A 19483-nucleotide genomic window follows, 5' to 3' on the forward strand; every position below is an offset into this window, starting at 1 on the left:
GAAGAAATGGCAAGAGGTTTAGAAGGTATTTGGTTGATGGCCAGTTCAGCCAGTATTTACATCACATCCCTACCCCCAAAGCTCCTTGAGTCTACTCCATGGCAAACTTGAAGATGTAGCCCCAAATAAGACTTTCACTGCTCTCCCAGGTTCCCAAGAGAGTGACATGGTTGTGGAAAAATGGCTCCACATCTCTGGGCCTCAGCTGGCTTATCTGTAGAATGGGAATGGCAACAACCCACCCTCTAGGGTGTGCTGAGGCCAAATGAGGGCATGGATGTGGAGCTGCTGACCCAGAAGAGGGTGGTGTGCAGTGGAAGGTATGGTGTGGTGTGAGGGTAAGGACAGGGACCAAGGGGGACCAAGGGACCATAGCAGGCTCTTGGACTCCTGCTCATGGCCACAAAGCCTGCTGGAGCACATGCTCATCTGCCACCTCATGTGGGAGTGTCACCACCAAGTCCTTGTTCTCCCGCATCGTCTCACAGATGATCTCGTAGGCCTTCCGGTTCCCGGACCAACAGCGGCGGGCCACCTGCCAATGGGGTGCAAAGAGGGCTGTGCAGCAGCTGGTGCCAACATCACCAGGTTCCCAACAAGGCATTCTGGACACATTGGAGCTAGGCTCAAACCCCCTGGGGGACCCTCTGCTTTTGATGGGATCAGCCTATCCACGCCCCATTTGATACTCAGGCCACCTCCTGTCTTGGCCTGATTTCTATTTACCTACCTCTCTGATCTGAAACTGGCCATCCTTCTGCCCAGCTCCCCACTCCACACAGTGGCACAGGCTAGGTACCCAGGAGTCATCCTCAGCAACCCTCCTCTTTGGCCTCGTAGAATGGACACCCATGTCAGATCTGCCTTAAAATCTGTCTCCATACACTTCCTGCTCTCCATCTCCATTATCAGGGCTCCCTGGATGACTATATGGCACATCCCACTCATCCCTACTGCCATTCTTGCCAACCCCCCCTTACACCATCCACTGGTCCTCCCATGCCTCCCCCAATCCATTCTCTCACTGCTTCACTGTTTTCAGAATGAAGACAACCCCCCTCTGCTGGGGGCTCCCAGGGAGTTGGAACTTCTAAGAACCCCTTCACCTCCATTGTCACATTTACTCTCTGAGACACCCAATGTCAAACTCTCTAGGCTCCTGTGCTTAGCGCCCCATTTTGCTCACAGCTGCACATACCCTTCCCATTAACACCTGACTTCCTATTTATTCCCTCTTCCCTGCAATCTGGTCCCAGAGACCATGGAGCCCCCAGAACACACACACACACACACACACACACACACACACACACACACACACACACACACTGAGAACCCACCCTGCATCACAACAAAGCTAATCATAGCTGCATAGCCAGAGGCTGTATAGGTCCTCACTCTCTTACCCACCTCAGAGATGGTAGAAAGATGAGGCTTTAAAAGGAAGCCTCTCCTACCAGAAGTGGGGCTGCTCTCACTGGGAGGGCAGGGTCAGATGCCAAGGGCCCCCTGTGTGGATAGAGGCTGGACTGGAGGGTAAGGCCAGAGGCTGGGAGATGCAAAGAGCCTCTGGAAACAGCCCTGGAGATATGTGGGCAACTGATGAAACACAAATGAGCAGGAATGGCAGGATGTGCTCCTGACTGTTTCTGGAGTAAAAGCGGTAGAAGTCTGTCTCAGGTCTGCAGTTAGAAGGGGCAGAGTCACCAATGGCAGGAGAGAAACTTAGGGCAACTTACTCCATTGGAGACGTCCCAACTGAGCATCATCTTGGCTTTCTGCTCAGCCTCTTGGGTCCCATCTAGCATGAGGCCAAACCCACCATTGATCACCTCACCCCTGCAAGAAGCAAAAGAGTTTCCAGGTCACTTCTGGGTCTCGACCCTCACAGAGCAGAAAGAAATGCATGTAAGTTTTGGAATGTCCTGGAAGCATTGTGTAAGGGTGTGTTATGTTTGGCCCCTGGGGCCAGAGTCTGTGTCCTCTTGACAGCCAATGGATGCAAGGGCCTCACAGTTCTGTGCTGCCTACTCATGCCTCTGTGCTTTACCCCATGACCCTGAGTCCACCTTCAGGACCCACTCATGTGTCACATCTTTCTTGAAGTCTGATCTCCTAAGGGTGACATGACTTCCTTTTCCTGTGGTTCCTTGGGGGTATGTGTGCTTCATTTGGGGTCTCTTGTATCAGTCAGTTCAATTGTCATTCTTCCTGATTTTCTCTTTATGCTCCTTGTTTTCCTTATCTCTTCTTTCTACTTCATTTGAAAGCTGAGTTCCTTTATTTTCAGCATTTCTTATTTTCTTATTAAAGCATTTCTCTGAGTTCTGTTTTGACCACCTTCTTTCAGGTATGGTACATTCTCGTGTTCATTTGTTTCTTAATAGATGTAATTTGAATCTTACTTGAGTATGTTAATGCTATTCCACTGTCCACACATTTGCCTTGTAGTTTTTCTCCATCAACCGTGAAGACCCTGTCCTTCCTGGCATCCCTGGACTTTCATCCTCACCCTTGACATCATTACCAATGGCTGCTGGACATAGTTAAAGTTCCTACTCAGCTCACATCACTATACTCCATGTTTCCCCTTCAAGTACACATTCAGGAAACACCCTGCATCTTGCCAGTAACTTCCAGGGCCCTAATGCCAAACACAGACTCCTGGGACCACAAGATACAATTGCTTTTTGGTACCCAGTGCCAGTGAATTTTCTCTTTTTCCTTCCCACACCCAGAAGATGTATCTAGTTTCTCTAGCCTCAGGTCCTTCACGACTGTTACGCTTTACCTTCTCTGTTCAACCTGGACCCTACTTACGATTTCAGTCAGTTCCCTCTGCCCCAGGAGCCACCAGTGCTCCCACTCTGGGCACAGACTCTGCTCTTGCCTGACCCTTAAGCCTAGTATTGATGCCAGCCTGCTCCTGGCCAGGCTTGTGCCTGCGAGCAGGCTCCCAGCATGTCTCTCACCAGTCTCTAGGGTGGGATGCTCTGACTAAATTTAAGGTCATGACAATTTACCTGTCACAGGCCAATGCTGGTTATCAAAGAAGAAAGCAGAAGGGAGCAAAAATCACCATGAGAGAACTCCCATATGTCCATCGACCACAGGCAGTCTTTTTGAGTTTAGAACTACAACTTTCATTTCGGAATCCAGAAGCTCAGATGGGCAGAGACCAAAGCTGCTCAGCTCCAGGTGTCCTCTGCAAACATTGGCCACAGAGGAGCCCTGACCATACTGAGCCCAGGAAAATGGGGTGCTAAAAATAGCATTGCTATCAGTGCACCATTTGGGGTTACTCACAGTGTTTGGACAACTAGCCCTTTGAGAAAAACATAAAAGTAGAACCCTACATCACAAATAAAGAAAAACAAAATCCAGATCTTACTAAGGAAGGAAATATTTAAAATTACAAGATGAATAAAGAAAGTTTAGGAGAACTTTTTTTAATTCAGAAGTGGGGGAGGTTTTTTAAAGCTACATTTTAAAAAATGGACAGGCAGAATAGAAATTCCACTGGATAAAGATGTAAAACTCCCCTGTGAGGAGACGGGGCCAACCCAGGTACTCTTTCCAGAAAGCCCAGCTCTGGGGAGGGTGGTTCAATCACAGCCCCCAACAATATCTCCTTAGGGTCTTACTTGGGGCAGAGACTGAGCAATACTATGGAATGGGGCCTGCCCATTTCTGCCCAAAGTGGCTCATAAATGGCTATCTGGGCTCTAGAGCTCCCTGCCAGCAGGAAGACTGTCAGGTCTGCATGGAAACTGAGGGCTCCCCTGCCCAATCATTCTGCCTCATATCTACCTTCCTCCACTCTTCCTATCCCAGAGGGTCCTCTCCAATAACCATTTTGCACACTCCCAACCCTGCCTCAGCAGCTGACTCCTGGAGAACCCAGTCAGCACAGATGCTTTAAACAACGTTCAAACACAAATGACATGAACCCAATACATCAATCTTACATCTAAAATATTTTAAGAATACCTAGAAATCGAAAAGAAAAAGTACACAACTCAAAAACCTCAGAGCAGCCCCGGCCAGGTGGCTCAGGTGGTTGGAGCATTGTCCTGTACACCAGGACGTTTGGGGTTGATTCCTGGGTCAGCGTGCATATAGGAGGCAACCAACTGATGTTTCTCTCCCACACTGATGTCTTTCTCTTTCTCTCCCTCTCTTTCTCTCTCTCTAAAGATAAAAAATAAAATAAAAACGTATTCCTGGGTGAGGGTTTAAGAAAAAACAACAACTCTCAGAGCAGGCAATTCAAATCAAAACAAGAATTTGTTACTCCTTCCCTACTAGGTTGGTAAATTCCCATATTAAGATCCAGTGAGTGATTATATTTAGCATTGATGAGGTTATGCAAACAGGAATTTTTATATCAGGAAGTTTGGTGGTAGCTATTAAAGTTTTAAAAGCTCACCTTTTTGAACCTGATTACAAATAGCATTCACATGACAGAGGTTTACATTTACAGGAGGTATGCCATGTGCCAGGTCCTCTTCTGGCTCATTTACAGGAGATTTGTGGTGGGTTGGCACATGCATTTGTGACAGGCCTCCTGAAATCCCAGCTCACTGTGACAATGGGCAAAGTTACTTATCGCTGCTGAGTAGTACTTATTTCTTAGATGGGTCTGCTGGGGCAATTAGATGAACTAGCATGCAAATTTCTTAAAAGACCTTGAACATTTTTTTTTTTTCTTTTCTTTTTTGGTTTTTGAATTACAGTTGTCCCATTTTCCCCCATTGCTCCCCACCACCCAGCCCATCCCTTCTCCCGCAATCATATCCCTCCCCATTGTCCATGTCCATGAGTCGTTTATACACGTTCTTTGACTAAACCCTTCCCTTACTTATCCCCCTTCTCTCCCTCCCCCCTCCTCCCTACCAACTGCTATTCTGCTCTTTGTTCTATTTAGTTTATTTGTTTGTGTTGTTCTTTAGTTTCTTGTATTAGGTGATATCATATGCGATTTTTCTTTCTTTGCCTGGCTTATTTCACTAAGCATAATTCTCTCTAGTTCCATCCATGTTGTCGCAAATGGCAGGAGTTCCTTCTTTCTTTCTGCTACATAGTGTTCCATTGTGTAAATGTACCACAGTTTTTTGATCCACTCATCTACAGATGGGCGCTTAGGCTGTTTCCAGCACTTAGCTATTGTAAACAGGGCTGCTATGAACATAGGGGTGCATAAGTTCTTTTGAATTAGGGTTTTAGGATTTTTCGGGTATAATCCTAGCAGTGGAATAGCTGGTTCAAAAGGGAGTTCCATTTTTAGTTTTTTTAGGTAATTCCATACTGTTTTCCATAGTGGCTGCACTAGTCTGCATTCCCACCAGCAGTGCAGTAGGGTTCCCATTTCTCCACATCCTCGCCAGCATTTGTTGTTTGTTGATTTGTTGATGATGGCCATTCTGACAGGTGTAAAGTGGTATCTCATTGTGGTTTTTATTTGAATCTCTCTGATGGCTAATGATGTTGAGCATTTTTTCATGTGTCTATGGACCTTCTGTATGTCCTCTTCAGAGAAGTGTTTGTTCAGGTCCTTTGCCCATTTTTTAATTGGGTTGTTTGTTTTCTTGATGTTGAGTCGTATAAGCTCTTTATATATTTTGGAGATCAGTCCCCTGTCTGTGATATCATTGGTAAATATGTTTTCCCATATGGTTGGTTCCCTTTTCATCTTGTTGATGTTTTCTTTTTCTGAGCAGAAACTGTTTAGTTTGATGTAGTCCCATTTGTTCATTTTTTCCTCTATTTCTCTTACCTTAGGAGATGTATCCGTGAAGATATTGTTATCTGAGATATCTGAAATTTTCCTGCCTATGTTTTCCTGTAGGACTTTTATGGTGTCACAGCTTACATTTAAGTCTTTAATCCATCTTGAGTTTATTCTTGTGTGTGGTGTGAGTTGGTGGTCTAGTTTCATTTTTTTGCACGTCTCTGTCCAGTTCTCCCAGCACCACTTGTTAAAGAGGCTCTTCTCACTTCATTTTATGTTCCTTCCCCCTTTATTGAATATTAGTTGACCATAGAGGCCTGGGTTTATTTCTGGGCTCTCTATCCTATTCCACTGATCTATATGTCTGTTCTTAGGCCAGTACCAGACTGTTTTGATCACAGTGGCTTTGTGGTATTGTTTGATGTCTGGTATCGTGATTCCTCCTGCTGTGTTCTTCTGTTTCAAGATTGCTTTTGCTATTCGGGGTCTTTTTTTGGTTCCATATGAATTTTTGGAGTATTTGTTCTAGGTCAGTGAAATATGTCATTGGTATTTTAATAGCGATTGCATTGAATCTGTAAATTGCTTTGGGTAGTATGGCCATTTTGATGATGTTGATTCTTCCCATCCAAGAACATGGTATTTGCTTCCATTTATTTGTATCTTCCTAATTTCTTTCTTCAATGTTGCGTAATTTTCAGTGTACAGGTCTTTTATCTCTTTGGTTAAGTTTATTCCTAGTTACTTTATTTTTCTTGTTGCTATAGTAAATGGTATTTTCTTTTTTGTCTCTGTCTCCGATATTTTATTGTTGGTGTATAGAAATGCCTTAGATTTCTGTATATTTATTTTGTACCCTGCTATTTTGCCAAATTCACTTATTATACTGAGTAGTCTTTTAGTGGAGTTTATAGGGTTTTCTAGGTATACTATCATGTCATCTGCATATAATGATAGTTTTACTTCCTCTTTCCCAATTTAGATGCCTTTTATTTCTTTTTCTTGTCTGATTGCTGTGGCTAGGACTTTCAACACTATGTTGAATAGAAGAGGAGAGAGTGGACAGCCTTGTCTAGTTCCTGATTTCAGGGGGAATGCTTTCAGTTTTTGTCCATTGAGTATGATGTTGGCTTCAGGCTTCTCATATATAGCCTTAGTTATGTTAAGGTATGCTCCCTCTATTCCCATTTTGCTGAGTGTTTTCATCATAAATGGGTGTTGTACTTTATCAAATGCTTTTTTTGCAACTATTGATATGATCATGTGATTTTTGTCTTTCATTTTGTTTAGGTGGTGTATTATATTTATTGATTTGCGAATATTAAACCATCCTTGCATCCCTGGGATAAATCCCACTTGATCGTGGTGTATGATCTTTTTGATGTATTGCTGGATCCTGTTTGCCAATATTTTATTGAGGATTTTAGCATCTATGTTCATCAGTGATATTGGCCTGTAGTTTTCTTTCTTTGTTGTGTCTTGACCTGGTTTTGGGATTAGGGTAATACTGGCTTCATAGAAAGAGTTTGGGATTTTTCCCTCTTCTTGGATTTTTTGGAATATTTTGAAGAGGGTAGGAGTTAGTTCTTCCCTAAATGTTTTGTAAAATTCACCTGTGAAGCCATCGGTCCAGGGAGATTTTTGATTACTGTTTCAATTTCCTTCTTTGTTATTGGTCTGTTGAGACTTTCTACTTCTTCTTGATTCAGTTTTGGAAGGTTATATGTTTCTAGAAATTTGTTCATTTCTTCTAGGGTGTCAAATTTCTTGCCATACAGTTGTTTGTAGTAATTTCTTACAATTGTTTGTATTTCTGTGGTATCAGTGGTGATTTCTCCTCTTTCATTTCTGATTTTGTTTATTTGGGTCTTCTCTCTTTTTTTCTTGATGAGCCTGGCTAGAGGCTTGTTGATTTTGTTTATTTTTTTCAAAGAACTAGCTCCTCATTTTGTTGATTTTTTTGGATTGTTTGTTCAGTCTCTATGTCATTTAATTCTGCTTTAATCTTGATGATTTCCTTCCTTCTTCTTGCCCTAGGCTTTGTTTGTTGTTGTTCTTCTAGTTCTTGTAGCTTTAGAATTAGATTTTTTATTTGAGATTCTTCTATCCTTTTCAGATATGCCTGTATTGCTATGAACTTCCCTCTTAGGACTGCTTTTGCTCTGTCCCATAGGTTTTGGGCTGTTGTGTGTTCATTGTCATTAGTTTCTAGAAATTTCTTGATTTCCTCTTTTATGTCATTGTTAACTCATTCATTATTTAATAGCGTGTTATTCATTCTCCATGAGTTTGGGTGTCTTTGATTTTTTTCTCTGAGGTTGATTTTTAGTTTCAAGGCATTGTGGTCTGAAAAGATGCTTGATATGATTTCAATTTTCTTGAATTTGTTGAGGCTTGTTTTGTGTCCTATCATGTGGTCTATCTTTGAAAATGTCCCATGAGCCTTTGAAAAGAATGTATATTTTGCTTCTTTGGGGTGAAAAGTTCTATATATATCAGTTAAGTGCATGTGGTTTAGTGTGTTTTTCATTGCTCGTATATCCTTGGTGTTTCTTTGCTTCGATGATCTGTCTATTGCTGATAATGGAGTGTTGAAGTCCCCTACTATGAGTGTGTTGTTGTTAATATCCTTCTTGTGGTCTTCTAGTATTTTCTTTATGTATTTGAGTGCTCCTATGTTGGGTGCATATATCTTTATCAGTGTTATATCTTCTTGATGGATTGTTCCTTTAAGTATTATGAAATGTCCTTTTTTGTCTCTTTTCATTGCCCTTGCTTTGAAATCCATTTTGTCTGATATGAGGACTGCTACCCCAGCTTTTTTTTCAGGTCCATTTGTTTGGAATATTTTTTTATATCCCTTTACTTTCAGTCTATGTAAATCTTTTGTTTTGAGGTGTGTTTCTTGTAGACAGCAAATATGTGGGTCCTGTTTTCTTATCCATCCCGTTACCCTATGTCTTTTAATTGTAACATTTAATCCATTTACATTTAAGGTTATTATTGACATATATTTATTCATTTCCCTTTGTACCTCTGTTCCTCTACTCTTTTTTTGTTTTTTCTTCTCCCTTTTTCTTAGACTATTCCCTTTAGCATCTCTTACAATGCTGGTTTGGTGGAGATGTATTCTTTTAGTCTTCCTTTGTCTGAGAAACTCCTTATTTCACCTTCTATTTTGAATGAGAGCCTTGCTGGGTAGAGTATTCTTGGTTGTAGGCCTTTGTTTTTCATTGCTTGAAATATTTTTGACCATTCACTTCTGCCTTGTCGTGTTTCTGTTGAGAAATCAGTCAATAGCCTTATTGGAGCTCCCTTGTAAGTTATTTGCTGTTTTTCTCTTGCTGCTTTTAGGATTCTCTCTTTGTCTTGGAATGTTGCCATTTTAACTATGATGTGCCTTGGAGTGGGATTTTTTCGTTTCCTCTTTATTGGAATTCTCTGTGCTTCCTGGACTTGCATAACTTTTTCTCTCATCAGGTTGGGAAAATTTTCTGTCACTATTTCTCCTATCGGTTTATCTATTCCTTGTTCCTCTGATCCCTCTTTGATTCCAACTACTCTTATATTGTTCTTCCTTATGTTATCCTGTAATTCCCTTACCTCTTCTTCATACTTTTTCAATCTTTTTACATTTTGCTGTATCGTCTGAGAATTTTTTTCTATGTTATCTTCTAACTCACTAATCCAATCCTCTGCTTCGTTTAGTCTGCTTTTGACTGATTCTACTGTGTTTTTCAGTTCAGAGATTGCATTCTTCATTTCTTCCTGGTTCTTGTTGATAGCTTCTATGTCTTTTTTTATGCTGGTGTAGTTCTCTGTAGTTCCCTGTAATTTTATTGGAGCTGTTGGTAACTTCCTTGGAGGTTGTCATAGTTGTTTTTGAGGTTTTCGAGCATATTGAGCTTCACCACCATAGTTTTGAATTCCATGTCTGACATTTGGGTTATGTCTATTCCATCTACCTCTCTTTCTGGGGATTCCTCTTTTCTTTTCATTGAGAGGTTATTTCTGCGTCTTACCATGTTGGATTCTTCTTGTTTGTTTTTGTTATTTGGATTTGTCTGCTTTGCCTTCCCACCTTTATGGTATGAGATTCTTTATGGGAGATCTGGGGTTTTCAGTGATGCAGTCTCTTTGATCTCCTGAGCCTGATTTTCTTGGGGTATCCTTTATGTCGTTCGTTTATGCTGTCTGGTTGTATTTCAGATGCTCTTTGTTAGGATCTTCCTTCTGGCTAGTTGATTGAGAGTCACTCTATCCACTTTGTCTTGAATTCTTTTGTGGAGATGTCAGTTCAGCCTTTGTGTGTTGTCTTGTTTTTCTGTGTCCACAGCTGGTCTAGCAAGGTGGGTCAGAGGTTCCTGTTCCTTGCAGCAGTGGTGTGCCCCCTCATAGCACGTTCCTTTGGTGCCTGTTGGAGCTAGCCAAGGTGCCCTTGCACGCATGCCTGTGAGCGCTTAAGGCGGCCTGAGAGCTTGCCTCAGGCCTGCCGCACGAGCTCCGGGGAGGTACTTTTGCGCTCCTGCGCTGGTGCACACCCAAGGCGACCAGGGAGCTAGCCTTAGGCCTGCTGCACAGCGCTCCAGGAGTTGGTCTCTCCCCTCTTAGGGCAGGGCCCCGGACACTTGTGCTCAGTAGAAGTGAGTGTCTGTTAGTAGCTGCTGCTCGTTGTTCCCGTGCCGCAGCTGCCTACCTTTCCTGCACCTGCCTGGGTGGGCACAAACAGAGCCTGAGCAAGAGCTTTGCACTCCGGCCTGGCGCCCACTGGAGCTGGCCAGGGGCGACTGCGCACAGTCTTCTGCGTGTCCAGTGGGCCCTCCCTGCACCCTTTGGGGCACTGATCTTATGTCTGTTGGGGTGTGTCCGAGGGGCATCTGGACGTGCAGCCCCACGCACCTGAGCCAGTGAATGAAGGCACTTCCCTATGCGCACCCCCATGACCCAAGGGGAGGGTTGGGGAGTGGGCAAGCGCACTTCTGCACCTGTGCTCCTCAAGCATGTCCTATCACCCCCAAACTTTCCCCCACTCTCCGCAGTTCACAAGAGAAAAATATAAAGGAAAAATTATGATTTCACTTGCTCAGTAGCACGCTGTCTCCCGTCTTCCAGCGCCAATGCCACCTGGTCTAGTCCTGTCTCTGCCAGCGGGCAGAGATCCGCTTTCCTCCTGACTCCCCTCTGGGGAAGCCTGTGGTCGCCAAAAAGCCTTTGTGTCCTTCCAACCGCAGCTCGGGCAGCCACCCCAGTCAGGAATCCCGTTTCGTCGCTTTTTCTTCCTCTATCCTCACTAAACAGGTTGTTCCCAGATGGTTTTTCTCTAATCCAGCAGTGCCAAGGCTCGACTCCTGCCAGTGTCCAGCTGCTAACTGAGATGTTCTGTCTGCAATTAGTCCATACTACAGACGGGTCTCAGGAGCCTGAGAGAGCAGCCTCCCCTCACTCCTCTGCCATCTTCCCAAAATCAGACCTTGAACATATTATGCACTACATAAGCCTTAGCTATTATTAACTCATTTAATCTTCACCACTAATCTACAAAGCAATTGCTATTATTATGACCATTTTGTCAATGAGAAACAAAGCTCAACAGTTTAATTTGTATAGACAAATCAACTTCAGAATTTATGCTGATAATTTTGCAACAAAATGGTACATACAAAGATGCTCCCTGCTGCACAGAGGGTTAGAGGGGTGAAGAAGGCATATGTGTACAGATAGATGCCCTGGCTACTCAGAGTGCCTGGGGCCAGCCGAAGCAGCGTCACGGGAGCTTGTCAGAAATGCTGAATCTCACCTCCTCCAGACCTGCCTAGTCAGATCTCCATTTTAACAAGCTCCCTCAGGATTTGTATGCATGTTCAAGTTTGAGATACCGTCTAAGGTTTTAAAATGTCAGTAGTTGGACAAAGGTGGTTGATCAGATACATCAATTTATTCCTCAAAGATATGGGCCTCGGGGCTGGATCTGGGTGAAGGCAGAAGGTGAGAGAGTGAACAAGAAACACAAGGATTGAGGAGAAGTCTCAACACCCAACAGTGAGGCCCTGCCCCTCCCACGCAGCTCCCCAAACTGACCGCACCCTCCCTAGAAGGGCAGGAAAACCAACCAGCCCTATCTAAAGTAGTAGAAAGACAGCAAGTGCAGGTGGACAGACGACAAAAGGACAGACATCAAGTAAACAATCAGAAAGAGAGGCTCTGAGGAGACAGAGGCAAGGGAGGGAATGCAAAATGACACAGAGCAGACATTGATCTTCAGGAAACATAAAATGTAAAACCGAAGCCAATAAACAATTGACAAAACTAAAGCAAATCAAGCAGAGTAAGCTTATAATTTAGAAACATGGATTTCAATACAACAAAGAAAAAGAAAAAAAGCTGGAGTTGGAAGTGTTTTCCTCTTGAAATAGGAATGGTGGTGGAAGGGATTTTTTTTCTGCTGATTTTTGCAGAAATCTTTGCAGGAGTATCTGACAGATTAAATTATGAATGTGTGAGCCTAATGAATTTCAACATCTGAGTTGTGCCCCAAAATGCCCTCAAAAACAGCCAGGATACAAGGTGTTTATGCCCACATCTTGCCAGCCTGTATCCTTGTCTACAGAGCTTGGGGAGAGTCTTGGGGGTGAGAGCAACTTGGGAATCTGCATACCCTGTCCTGGGAGTCCAGAGTACAGGCAGTTAGAGTGAGCAGTGTCCTGCCCGAATTCTGGTCTGGCTGTACCCTGCCCTTAGGCACTTATGTCGTAGACTCTCAGCTGCTCTGCTCTGTCCCTTGTTGTCCTCTGTTGTCCCAGTGGCAATGATGACTGGGTCCAGGGAGGCAACAGACCTGGGTCCAGATCCCACCTCTACCACCCATTCTGCGGCCTTGGGCAAGTTACTCCCTGTTCAGAGCTCTCTCAGTAAATCCAGCTCCAAAAGGTCAGGTACCCTATTGGGTATTCTTCTCATGTCCTGTTTTTCTTCATTCTTTGTATCAGAAGGGACATGCATTCCAGTTATAATTTCCATTGATTAGAGCCACCTGACTGAGCTGCAACTCGAAATTCCAGCCAAGCCAGCCCATCAGAATGCCTTGGGAAGCTCAAGTGCTGAAAGACTTGAGCACTGGCCAAAATAGGCTCAGAGGTCAGTTACAAGATAGCCAGGCCCAGGTAGCTGTCCTCTCTGAAGCTGTGGTTCCCCCTGCTGCTCTGGGGCCCAGGAATTCAGCATTGACTGGGAGCTTCTTCAAGTGACCCCATGGAGGCAGACACTACACAAGTGCATGCAGCTCGTTCAACATCTTAATCTCTTGGTGCCTCAATTTTCTCCTCTGTAAAATGTGTTTTCCCTCTAAAATTAGGTGAAAGAGTAGATTCAAAGAGTCTAGAAAATGCTTGCCATGGTGTCCATGTGCAATAAGTATTAATTATTTATTATTCTTAACAGCAGATGTGATGTTGTGATTTATAATAAATGTATATTTGGTCTTCCTCCCATTTCTGGCACAGAACTCCTAAAACCCTTGGAATGCCTAAGTGTGGAGAATGACAAAGATATCTTTTGTTATGTTAATGAGGTGACTTGTGGACCCCCCCCCCCACCTAAAAATGGAGTTGGTTGCCAGGGGAACCACCAGCCTGTGGATAGAGTATAGGAAATTCCAGTCCCAACCCCAGACTTCCAGGGAGTAAGTATGAGCTGGAGATTGAATTGATCACCAATGGCCAGCGATTTAAATCAATCATGCCTATATTATGATACTCCCATAAAAACCAAAAAATAACAGGGTTCAGACAACTTCCATGTTGGGGAACCAGAATACTTCCACGTGCTGCTGTGTGGGCCCCAAATTTCATAAAGACAGAAACTCCTTTGTTGGGACCTAGTGTTATGTATCTCTTCATCAGACTGTTGATTTGTGTCCTTAAATCTCTTTCATAATAAATCAATAACCTAGTTAGTAAATTAGTTTCCTGAGTTCTGTGAGTCACTCTAGCAAATTAATAGAACTCAAGGAGAGGGTCTTGGGAACCTCCAATCTGTAGATGATCAGTCAGAAGCAGGTAACAACGTGCGCTTACAATTTGAAGTGGGGAAAGAACAGTCTTGTGGGATCTGAGGCTATCTCCAGGTAGATAGTGTCAGAATTGAGGTGAATTGTAGGTGTTGGAGAAAATTGCTGAGTGGCGTGCAAAAACCTGCACATGTTGGAAGTAGAATTATAGGGGACATCTTCAGCCAGAATGAGACCCTCCCAGAAACCACAAATTTCCTAATGGTACAGACTAGAAACTGTACTGGCCAGGGTAGAGACCTCAGCCAGTGACCCAGGGGAGCCAAGAACCCAGGTCTCCTGCCTCCTTGCCCATCTGCTCTGGGACTCTTGGGTGGAATAAAAAGACAGCAATGTTAAGGCAGGAGATAGGAGGGAGGAAATTCTGGAGGCACCCCAAGACTAAAATAAAGGACATAGATACAGAACAGAACTCCTGTTCTAAGACCAGTTCCTCAGGAAGGAGGACACTTCAGAGGCACCCTGAGGGCAGCTAAGATAAAAGACATCGATACTGGACAGAGACCCTGTTCTAACACCAGTTTTCCCCGCTTCCTGGAAAAGTGCTGAATCATGATGAATCATGACTGCACCTGCGCAGAAGATGCTACATGACCCCTGCTTCATTATAATAGCATTATAACAAATTAGCATTGTGAGACCCTCATCCCTGGTGGCCAATCAGGGAAAATCATGGGAGACTGCATGCACAGTAGCTTAAAAGTAATATAACTACTGGTACCTGTGCAATAAAAGCCCAACAAAACTAATCAGGAAATATGTGCCCTATAAGAATAGAATCCACCCTGGCTGGTGTACCTCAAAGGATTGAGCGCAGTCCTGCAAACCAAAGGGCCGCCAGCGATTCCCAGTCAGGGCACATGCCTGGGTTGTGAGCCAGGTCCCCAGTTGAGGGGCACATGAGAGGCAACCAGACATTGATGTTTCTCTCCCTCTCTTCCTCCCTCCCTTCCCTTCTTTCTAAAAATAAATAAATAAAATCTTAAAAAAAAACAAAACAAACCAGAATAGAATCCCTCCAGCCCCTGAGGTCAATCTCTGCTCAAAGTTGGCCTGCTCCCATGTTCTGTAGAGTGTATTATCACTTAATAAACTTGCTCTCTCTCTTTCTGCTATAAATTCTCTATGTGTTTGGTTCATTTCTTTGTCCACAATCACCAAAAACCTGGTTACCTGTGCCCACCTGTGATACTGAGGATTTCTGAGGAAATATCTGTGAATGCAAAGTGAAAACTGATGTAAAAGGGGACAGTCATGGTTCTTACAGTCTTTGTGTCCTGTCTGACAGGTGAGATCCCCAAAGGAAGAATGGTTTGTTCAAGACACTCCCCCATGCATCCCTCTCAAGGTTCTATCCCTCCAACTTCCAGCTCATAGGAAGAAAACATTACACTAAAGTCCTCAGCAGAGGAAGCATGAGGGGAGGCAGGGCCCAGGACCTTCAAGGGAATCCCTGTACCTTCCATAGGAGCCGGCACCCACACCACCCTGTTTTCCAAAACTTCCTTACCAGCCTACACCTCCACCATTGTGCAGAGCAACCCAGGTAGCTCCTCGAAAGGCATCACCCACGAAGTTCTGCACGGCCATGTCTGTGGAAATAGAGGCCACAACCTGTTATTCCCTGAATGAGGTGGGCTGGGGCCAGGCCAGGCTCCGACCACTGCATAAGTGGATCCCACTGGCTGAGCCAGTGCTATTCAGGCCTGAAGGGTGGATAGGGAACTAGGGACAGGTGACTCTAAAAATAGCAATAATTTATGCTTGCAAAACTGAGCAAAAGCAAAGAAACTGACAAATTCCCACTCACCCACTATTATCATTCCCTATAGCTGTGCTCTCTATCACTGAATGCCAGATAAAGTGCAGCAGAAGCAGAAAGAAAATAGAATTAAAAGGCAGGTGGTAGTGTTTTTAGTTTAGACATGTAGAAAGCCAAAGAGCATCACTCATGCCCTTAAAATAAACAAACAAAAGAATGGGAGGGAGGAACAAATTGCAAATTAATGAGTTATGTTAACCCTATCAGAGAACTGAGGTACCAGGGCAACTAACTAATTTGAAATAAAGGGAGAGATAGGCATTTGCACAGAGAAACAGAGCCTAATCTGGTCGCCTTGCAAGTGTCAAATGAAGTGCTAAAGGACAATCATGAGCCTGAGACTATGAGGCCCATGGGATATGGATATAAGGGGGTGTGCATTCTCTGGCAGGTTCTTACTCCTAAAAATTCCACTGGGTGCTCACAGAGACGATCATGGAGAATCCTGAGAATGCTTTTTTTCTTGGTTCTGGGCTGTGAAGACTGGAAAGTGTCATGAGCCAAGAAATCCAAGAAATGCAGCTCTAGAAGCTGGAAAATGCCAGGAAACAGATGCTCCCCTAGAGTCTCCTATGACATCATGGTCCGGCCAACACCTTGACTTTGACCTATTAAAAATGACTTCAGACTTCTGGCTTTAGAAGTGTGGGAGAATATATTTGGGTTACTTTAACCACTAAGTTTGACTTAATTTATTACAGTGGCCATAGGACACAAATATAAACTATATTAATATCAGATAATCTCAGAACCAACAATATTATCAAAAATAAAGGGGGATATTACAAATGATAAAGAGGTCAATTCTCCAAAAAGATATAATAAACTCAAATGAATGTTCACCCAACAACATAGCTTTAAAATATGAAGCAAAATGGTTAAGAACTGAAAGGAGAAATAGATGAATCCAAAAATAGAGTTGGAAACTTCACCACTCCTCCCTCAGTCATTTATAGAATAGGTAGAAAATCAATAAAGATAAATGACCTGAACAGCATTACTAACCAACCTGAGCTAATTGATATTTTAAGAACAATTACCAAATAATAGCAGAATACATTTTCTCAAGTGCTCCAAGGTAGACAACATTCTGGGCCATAAAATCCTTAACAAATTTAAAAGAACAGAAATAATACACAGTAAGTTCTTAGACCATAATGGAATCAAACCAGAAGTTAGTAACAGAAAGAGATCTGAAAAATCCCTCCAAACTTCAAAATTAAAAAACGTACTTCTAAATAACGCATGGATCAAAGAAGTTTCAAAGGAAATTTTAAAATATTCTGAACTGGGTGAAAATGAAAATATATCATATAAAATTTTATAGGATGTAGCTAAAGCAGTGTTTAGAGATAACTTTATAGCATTAAATATTTACATTAGAAAAGAAAGATATTATATCAGTAACCCTAGCTTCTACCTTGTAGAAAGTAGAGTAAATTAAACTCAAAGCAAGCAAAAGGAAGGACATACTAAAGATTTGAGCAGAAATCAATAAATTTGGAAACAGAGAAGCAATTGAAAGAAAATCAAATAAATTAAAACCTTCTTTGAGAAAATCAATAAAATTGATAAACTTCTAGCCAAACTGACCAATAAAAAAGAAGACACAAATGGCCAATATGGGGAGTGACAGAAAGAACATCACAACTGATGCCACAGACATTAAAAAGCTATTAAAGGAATGTAACTCTATATCATAAATTTGATAACTTTGATGAAATGGACCAATTCCTTGAAAAAAAGATGGTGTTCCTGAGTGTCTACTTCCTCCCCTTGGGATCCTGTCCATAATGAAAGGAACCCTCATGTGCCAGAAATGAGAAAGCTACCCCAGGAATAGAACTTGTCAGCCTGTGTGATGATGATAATTATAACAGCTGTATTAGCAGTATCAGTGATGAAAGCAGCAGAAGCTAACCTTCACTGATCACTGGCTATAGGATCTTGATATAATGCCAGATATGTATACATTCATTTCATTCTTCACAAAAGCCGTTTGAAATGGGTACTATTGTTATTTCCATTTTACAGATGAGGACACTGAGGTTCAGAGATACCTTGCTGAAGACCAATTAGCAAGTAAGTGATGGGGCCAGAAGCACACCCAAGTCTAGGGCATCCAGTTGTCCTAATTTGCCTAACACTGGCCTGATTTTAAAACCAGAGGTTCGATGTCCCAGAACCCTCTCTCTGTGTCCTGGATTGGTCACTCTATGTCATATTTCTCAAGTGCGAGCACATATTTTGCAACATCATGACTAATTAAATGCATCAATTGGTTTTTAAATAAAATCCAAATCTAACATTAAAAGTTTTTTCCTGTTTTCCTCACCTGCACAGAAGGCAGAGCCATCATAAATGTTGGAGGTCTCCCTAAAGGGACTGTCTGTGCCACTCACATCGTGGTGGTCTCGGCTCAGGACTACTGGTGCCTGCAGTGTGCAAGGATATGAGATGTCAGTTTGGATCAGGCCGTATCAGAAGCTCTTCAGATACCTCTCCCCTGGAAAACAGACCTTTAGCAAGAGGAAGCACAGATGTCTTTGATGTTTTCCCACAGCTACTAATAGATTCTGCTTATTTGGACTCTTTCTATGGTATATCCCCGGGAGCCCCCACATACTATGCATGTGTTAATTCACTGAGTCTTCTCAACAACCCTATCCAGGTAGGCATGACTGTTTTCATGTCCATTTTATAGAAAGTAAAACTGAGGCCCAGGGAGGATAAGAAACTTGCCCAATGTCACAGAGCTGGTTAGTGGGTGGGCTGGGATTTAAAGCCACACATAGCATACTAGAGTCCGGGCTCTCCCTTCAGGCAGCCTGGCCCCTGAATCTGTGGTATCACTGGGTGTCAGTTTTCTCAGCCTTCCTCAGTGGGGTTGGAAGTTTATGGGCTTCTCATGTAGAAGGAGATAGCCTGCCAAAAGGGTAACTCCCCACTGCTCTGAATCAAAAGGACTTCCTTTCCTTTCCTTGAACAGGCCAAGTTGGCTTCCACCTCTCCACCTTTGCCCTGGAATCACCTGCCCCAGGTTTTCTGGCACCTTCTGGATATTCAGGCCTCAGTTCTATGCCAGAAATTTAGAAAGACCTGTCCTGGCCACCCCATCTAAAGTCACTGCTCACTCTACCCCATTACTCCCACCTTGTCATCTCAACTCATTTTCTTCAACAGAGTTCATTACCATCTAAAATTCTCTCTGAATTTATACCTTTAGTTAAAATATATTGTTAGTTTCTCTTTATTAGTAAATAGGTCAAGGCAGAGACCCTGTCTATCTTGTTCTTTGCCACATTGCCCCCAGTGCTTAGAACAAGCCTGGCACAGAGGAAGTGTTCAATCAATTGAGGGAAGGGAGAGAGAGAGGGAGGGAGGAAGGGAGGATTAAAACATCTAGCTCTCAGTGCTGATCTCTGATCCAAGCCTGGGTGTGAGTGTCCCAAGAAGGACACCTTCGGCCAAGCTATGCCAGCCTTCCTCATGAGCACCATGGGCTTTCAAGAAGTGCCGAGCAGTAGTTCCTTCCGGTGGTGCTCCCTGAGAAAGGCCAGGGCTGCTGGCCTTGCTGCCACTGCCACCCAGAACCATCCACAGAGACCGCCTTCACCTCCCACTATTTTGATTTCCTTTTCATGTCTGATCATTAATATTCCTGATGCTTCTAAATAGAAGGCTGTCACAGGAACTCCGCATGTGAGCCTTCAGAACAGACAGGTGAAAGGCCCCTCTGAATGAGTGTGTCCAGGGCTCCATGTCCTCCAAGGTTGGCAGGACAGACTCAGGGGAAAATAGGAAGTTTATCATGGTTTGAAAAAGATAATTCAACAAATACTCATGTGGAAGCCAAATCATTTAA

General features: G+C 43.3%; 1 protein-coding gene across 1 annotated transcript; it reads right to left on the reverse strand.

Annotated features, from left to right (window-relative positions):
- On the reverse strand, nucleotides 1–19118 carry LOC150002971 (urocanate hydratase-like). The gene is made up of 5 exons (XM_090285009.1): nucleotides 19080–19118; nucleotides 17954–18053; nucleotides 15307–15388; nucleotides 1740–1839; nucleotides 1–535 (listed from the first exon to the last, which is right to left on the reverse strand). Exons 1-5 carry the CDS (start codon nucleotides 19116–19118, stop codon nucleotides 395–397), a joined length of 462 nt encoding a protein of 153 aa, XP_090141135.1. The 3' UTR covers nucleotides 1–394.
- Between the last annotated feature and the right edge of the window lie 365 nt (nucleotides 19119–19483).

This window comes from Furipterus horrens, unplaced genomic scaffold, assembly GCF_987537825.1.
Source record: "Furipterus horrens unplaced genomic scaffold, mFurHor1.1.pri manual_scaffold_8, whole genome shotgun sequence".
Classification (NCBI taxonomy): domain Eukaryota; kingdom Metazoa; phylum Chordata; class Mammalia; order Chiroptera; family Furipteridae; genus Furipterus; species Furipterus horrens.

Bases quoted from the DNA above. Each gene is read 5' to 3' on its own strand.
- LOC150002971 (XM_090285009.1), bottom strand. From the start codon at position 19,118: ATGGTGCTCATGAGGAAGGCTGGCATAGCTTGGCCGAAG. The intron at 18,054-19,079 runs GTGTCCTTCTTG...TGCACACTGCAG, and splicing joins CTGGCATAGCTTGGCCGAAG to GCACCAGTAGTCCTGAGCCG. The intron at 15,389-17,953 runs GTGAGGAAAACA...CTATTTCCACAG, and splicing joins TGGCTCTGCCTTCTGTGCAG to ACATGGCCGTGCAGAACTTC.